The sequence below is a fragment of the Gavialis gangeticus genome, unplaced genomic scaffold (assembly GCF_001723915.1).
Source record: "Gavialis gangeticus isolate Ggan-Ray unplaced genomic scaffold, GavGan_comp1, whole genome shotgun sequence".
NCBI lineage: Eukaryota > Metazoa > Chordata > Crocodylia > Gavialidae > Gavialis > Gavialis gangeticus.
The window spans coordinates 44,355,487-44,361,745 of NW_017729006.1; the positions used below are offsets into that span (position 1 = coordinate 44,355,487).

The 6,259-nt window shown below is 40.1% G+C and overlaps 1 protein-coding gene across 2 annotated transcripts in view; it reads left to right on the forward strand.

Moving 5' to 3' along the window:
* The window catches only part of RECK (reversion inducing cysteine rich protein with kazal motifs), a 129,669-nt gene that overhangs the window by 78,980 nt on the left and 44,430 nt on the right, over window positions 1–6,259 (forward strand). For both annotated transcript variants that reach the window (XM_019509153.1, XM_019509152.1), the window contains exon 13: window positions 2,285–2,473. In XM_019509153.1, coding sequence (XP_019364698.1) covers window positions 2,285–2,473 — 189 coding nt within the window. The remainder of the gene's footprint in view (window positions 1–2,284; window positions 2,474–6,259) is intronic.

Below are 6,259 nucleotides of genomic sequence, written 5' to 3' on the forward strand. Positions count from 1 at the left end.
GCCCCACCCACATTCACTCCCCCCAGCCCTGGCTGGGCAGCGTGTCCCAGCCCCAATCCCTACCCCACCCCCCTTCCCTCCCTCCTCCCCCAACCCTATGAAACTTACCAGCTGGAGGCAGCTATCAGCTGCCTGTTTAGTTTATGGCCGAATCGCCAAATCTTTTCCAAATTGATTTGGGTGCTTCGAATCAATTCAGAGCTTTTACTTGCTCTCTGGATTTGGAGATTTGTTCCCTGAATCGGGCCTAATCTCTGAATCGAATCGGCTACCAAAGGTTTGCACAGCCCTAGTATTTAGCTATTGTGTATGTGTTTAGGAAACCAGAAGCCTGGCTTTACTTTGGTTTAGAATAAATAAAAGTATTCTTTTACAGGTTCTCTGAATTCTGTCAATTATTTACAATGGGAAAGACAGCGTACTATAAGTGTTTCTTAATCAAACATCAGGACATAACCAAATATAAGTATCTCTATACACTCATCTGTACCACCTCCTTACACCTGAAACAAATAGACCCAGGAAAATACCCTGGGTGTCCCAAATAAAGGCTTTTTCAGGCCTGGAGTGAAAGGACACCGTGACAGCCCAAGGAGTATATTCTCAACAATTGCTTGACCAGTTGTCTCATCCGTCATATTGTGGGCATTCTAGCATTATTGTTTTCATTGACTGTGCGAGATGGTATTGCAAGAAAGTTTGTCCGAGAATGCATGGGGCTCTGTGTGTGAAAACCAACATTATGAAATCTGATTAGAGTTGCACATGTCACCAGTACAGGTCCTCGAGCTTAGGACTCCCATGCTGTCTATAAAATATCCCGTTCATCCTGCAGATTTGTCTTCTCCATCATTTCCAGATTCTGAATTGATTTGACATGCACCCTTAATATTGGCAAAGAAATGGATGAATGATAGTGAGATTTTAATCTGAAAGATAAGGCTGCACTCATAGGTGATAAAATACCTAATTACACAGTAGGATGATTCTCTAGCCAGACTCTTTAATTTAAAGTTGCAGGAGCCAGTGACCATTGAACCTTTTCAGTCCTAAGACCATATGTAATCATTGCTATTTCTTTATAATCACCTCTGTTCCTTTACTCCTGCAGCTATTCTGCAGCTCCCCCAAATACCATCTGCTCCATCATAAAGGAGAAGAGAGGTAGTAGATGGTAGCTTTCTGGCTCTTTCCTGCATCTCTGCTGGAAAGAGCAGGTATTGGTTCTCAACTGGTTCTTCCTGAGCCTATGGAAATAATAATTTTGTGAACCTGTGCTTGTTTTGAAATAATGTTTGTTCTACAGGCTAAAAAGTTACATACCACTACATTTAAGATGGCGTGGCCCTGAGTTTTCTTGTAAGAGGTGGATTCAAAATATCTGATCCAGAAACATGCAAACTCATAGCAAATGAAGACAGAAATTGTGTTTCAGAGAATTCTCTAAAGTTTGAAATGTGACTTAATACCTGTCTTGGACATTTATTTTTATTTTTTAAATACTTATTAATAATCATAATCACTTTAAATATATTTAGAGGGGGAAATGCAAAACCTTAATTTCCTGTTCTTTTCACTCTGTCTTCCTCCTACTTATTAATCCTTCCTCTGTTTTTTTTTTATCACCTTTCTTTTTCTCCATGTAAATACTGATTTTCCTTCTCTTCCTCTTCCCCTTAACTTCTGTTTCTTTTTTTATTTTTTACAATATTCACATAATGAATTCCTCAGTCTCCCCAGTATGCATACAAATAAGGAAGTGCGGGCAAGGGAAAAGAAAGACTTGAACATTGCAGCCAGTCTTGAATAAAATATAGGTGCTTGCCCAACTGAAATGTCATGATTATGTATTCTGCCAGAGGATCATGGGAAATTAGAAGAGCAGATTTGAGAGGTATGGAGTTATTAATTTTCTTTTTGGTGTTTTCATACAAAAATAGTATTTATGCATGGATATCAGAATTTTTATTGGGCAAATTCTTGACGTTTCTGCTATGTATGATTGATTTTGGAAATAAAAATGGCTAATTCTAACCTATATGTAAGATTATGGATTTGACCCATGTTTTTACTGACAGAGAACCACTTTGTGATGGTAAAATGATACTCCACTGCTTCCAAAATCTACCTTTCGTTTTTGTAAAAATTTAGAGGTACATATTATTTGCATAAATTTAGAGGTAATTTTTTTCCCCAACATCAACAATTCTTTATGCATCTTTATTATGCCTAAACATGTATGAAACTCCCTTTTATTGAGTCAGATTCCCTTTTGTGTGTATAGGTTGCAAGTTGGGAGAAGCTTCAGATTTTATTGTACGTCAAGGTACACTTATTCAGGTTCCATCATCAGCGGTAGGTGTTGGCTGCTACAAAATTTGTATGTGTGGACATAGTGGACTCCTAGAAAACTGTATGGAAATGCATTGTGTTGACCTCCAAAAATCATGCATTGTTGGAGGAGAAAGGAAAAGTAAGTACTGGACTATAAATGACTGTATACCCATTGTTACATATTGTGGAGATTTATAGTGACAGAGGTTGTCTGGAAGGAGACATGGTGCCCTCAGCACTGCACTGTTTTATATTTTAGCCATTTCAAGTTCTTGGGCAGCATGGATTTGAAGGAATGATACTGCCAAGGGCTCTCCATTCAGTCAGTGCACTTGGAACACATCCAAGTGAGTGCATGTGTAGTGCAATGCACAAGAGCATAAATGACCGCCTCAGGTAATCCTGACTGAGAGCTAAGTTTTCCCTACAGAATTGGTGGAGTTGCACTGTGCACAATGAAATTATATCCCTGGTACCATCTCTGTAATACAGTGTTGTGTTTGAACAATATATTCTTCATTAAGTGTTTTCATGGGATGTCTGTAAAGAAAATGCTCCCTGCACATTTAGTTAGGGTACTCTAATATGTAATAAATGGCATTTTTAATTTCAGTGCTGTATCTATATGCACTGCATTTCTATAGGTTTCATTATTTCATTGATCCTTACAAATGGGTGAACTTAATTCAGCAGTGTACCTCTATATATTTTGTTGGTTTGATAGAATCAAATAGATGGTAAATCAAATTAGTGGTAAAATCTACTTGTAGAGCAGTTGCCATGCTTTTACATAATATGACAATTTAAGTTTTCTTTCTTTAAAGGCCAGAAAACCTTATTCTTCATGTTTAATTTGTTTTTTATCATGTGTTTTATATGGAACTCGCAAGCGGTTACTCATGATAGTAAAGATTATGCTCTGTAGTAAGTATTTTCTGGATGAGGGCCAATAAAAGGATGTGGCTTGAGATGCATTTAATATTGTAAAACTATAATTTATTGATTAGTTATTGAAAGGTTGCAAACAAGTAAACAAATCGGGAAAGGCAGAAATTAAGGTTCATTCGTGTGTGTGTGTGTGTACACTCTCTCTCTCTCTCTCTCTCTCTCTCTCTCTCTCTCTCTCTCTCTCTCTCTCTTAGAGCTTGCGTTCAAGCGCCCCCACCGCCATTTTTAAGGGCCAGGACACTGATCCCCTGGACGAGCTGCCTGTGGCTTCATCTTGTTCACTGCCCTGGCCCCAGGGTCACACTTGCCACCCTGCCCCAGCCCCTGCACCACTCCCTCCCTTATTGTGGAAGCCTCAATCTGGCCCCTCCCCAACAGCCTTCCCCTCCACAGACTTGCCTGTAGGGCATTGATCTCCATGCTGCCCGGCTGCACTCCTGGCCACATGCATGCTGCGGCTCACACTTGCACGTGGCGTCTAAGGGTCCTGGCCAGAAGGCATATTATACTTATCAGTACGTTATTGGCTACACTGGCCAAAAAAAGGCTGATAGCCGCTAATGTTAATTTTCCTTATATCAGTGCTGACTGGATATGGCACCGATATAGTAGTGCACCTCTAGTGTGTGTGTGTGTGTGTGTGTGTGTAGGGGTCTCATCTACAAAGAACTTTAATTAGTATTTAAACTGATTTTGAATAGGTATAAACACCCATGTAGATACTCTTTCTGTTAGTAGCTTATTTCAGTCACTTGGTCACACGTTATATCCTATATATTAGTGTGGTTGTTTTTTAACATGTACTCTGGCCTGGATTCTCTGTTTGAGTGGTAAAAATTGTAGAAGTAAGCTCTGGGGAGTAAAAGAAAAAACAGAACACTAGAGCTGGTTATGGCTCAGGAAAGCCTTACTTGAAGAGAGCCCTAAATTATACAAACTAATACATTTTTGAAGAAACCAGACTTGAGAGCTGTGCGCACACATGACAATCTCCCTTAAGCTATTCATCTTCATAATGAATAGTCTTCTGTTATGCATGGTCATTATAAAGTACGATGCACTATTAGATCAGGTGTCCTGACTGATAGGGAGTCAATTCAAGATGATTCAGTATAGTGTCATTTCTGTAGCATAATGATGTCTTTTGAGTCTTTCCCCGAGGAAACAGAATGTTCATACCATGTTTTATATTTGAAACTTAGTTTTATAAAAACATTTGTCATGTTACCTGAATTAGCCATAAATAAACACGTAATTGATATGTTTTCTTGTAGCCACTGAAAACTTTTAAAGACTTGTTTCTAAAAACTATGTTTGTACACCTAGCTATTGCAACCTCTTTATGGTATTACATGGTTTTTCATGTAGGCTACTAAACAAACAGGGTTCAAGATCATTTAGTAGGTAGGGGCAAATTAGGGACCTAGAGGGAAGTGTAAGGAAAGGCTAGGGACAGATCAAGGAGAAAGCCAAGTAGCAAGAAGAGGTATGTATAAGCAGACAAGAGCTGGAAATTGAGAGGGAACCTTGAGGGTGGTTGGGCCCTAAGCTCCTCAGAGACGTAGTTGAGGCAGCAAGTATGGACATCACAACATCCCTATGTTTACATTAACAAGTGAAAGAAATATAGACTAGATGGAAGTACTGTAAGGTGGGTGTATAACTAGTTGAATCATCACACTGAATGAGTGGACATCAATGGCTCAATGTCTAGTTGGGTGGAGGTATCAAGTGGTGTTCCCCAGGGGCCTGTTCTGGGTCTGGTATTATTCTGCATCTTCATTAATGATTTGGACAATGAGATTGAGAGCATGCTTAGTAAATTTACAGATGCCACTAAGATGAGTGCAGTTGCAGACACTGTGGAGGGTAGGGCTACGATCCAGAATCACCTGGATAAATTGGAGAAATGGTTTGCAGTCAACCAGATGAAATTGAACATGGACAAGTGCAAAGTCCTGCACTTGGGACAGAACAATTGCATGCATAAATTCAGACTGGGGAATGCTTGACTAGGCTGCAGTACTGCAGAGAAGGACCTGAGGATTATAGTGGACCATAAGTTGGTAAGAACCAATACATGCTGGGCGGGGGTGGGGGAGGGCTTACTTGGTTGTCTCACAGAAGTGTGTCTTGCAAATCAAAGGAAATTATTCTTCCTCTCTCTTCAGCACTGGTGAGAACTCATTAGGAGTACTGTGTCAAGTTTTGATCTCTACACTTCAAGAAAGATGTAGACAGATTGGAAAGTCCAGTGGAGGAGAACAAAAATTATTAGAGGCAGAATTTGAGGCAGGGCTGAAAGAACTAGGATTATTTTGTCTGAAGAAGAGAAGTCTGAGGGGAATTTGATTAGAGTCTTTAAATACCTGAAGGAAATTATAATGAGGATGGTGATCGACTTCTTCCTGTGGCTTTAAGGACTGTGACTACTAGGAACAATGATCTCAGACTGCAGCAGAGGAAATTTAGGTTTGGGATTAGGAAGAACTTTCTGGCCAGGAGGGTGGTCAAACTTCACAACAGGTTACTTAGAGAAGTTGTGGACTCTACAGCCTTGGAAGTTTTCAAGAGCAAGTTAGATGAATTCTTATCTCTGACTAAACCATTTTCCCAGACAATCGTGCCTTGAGCAGGGGGCTGGAGTAGGTGACCTTGTGACGTCCCTTTCAGTGTTAGTGTCCTATGATCCTTTGGAATGGTCCAAGTTAGGTCAGGTTTGCCTGCTTCCATTATTTACAGTAGATGGTACTGCTATATTTACTTGAATCTAAGACTAATTTAAGGAGACCCCTCCACTAATTAGATTCTATACTGTACGTGGAAAGTTTATTAGGGGTGCACTGATAGATATTTTTGGGGCCGATACCAATCGCCGATATTTAAGGAGGCATATTGGCCAATACTGATCTAATTTCCAATACAGCTGCCTCCAGCTGGTAAGTCCGGTGTGGTGGGAGGGAAGGGGCATTGTGGG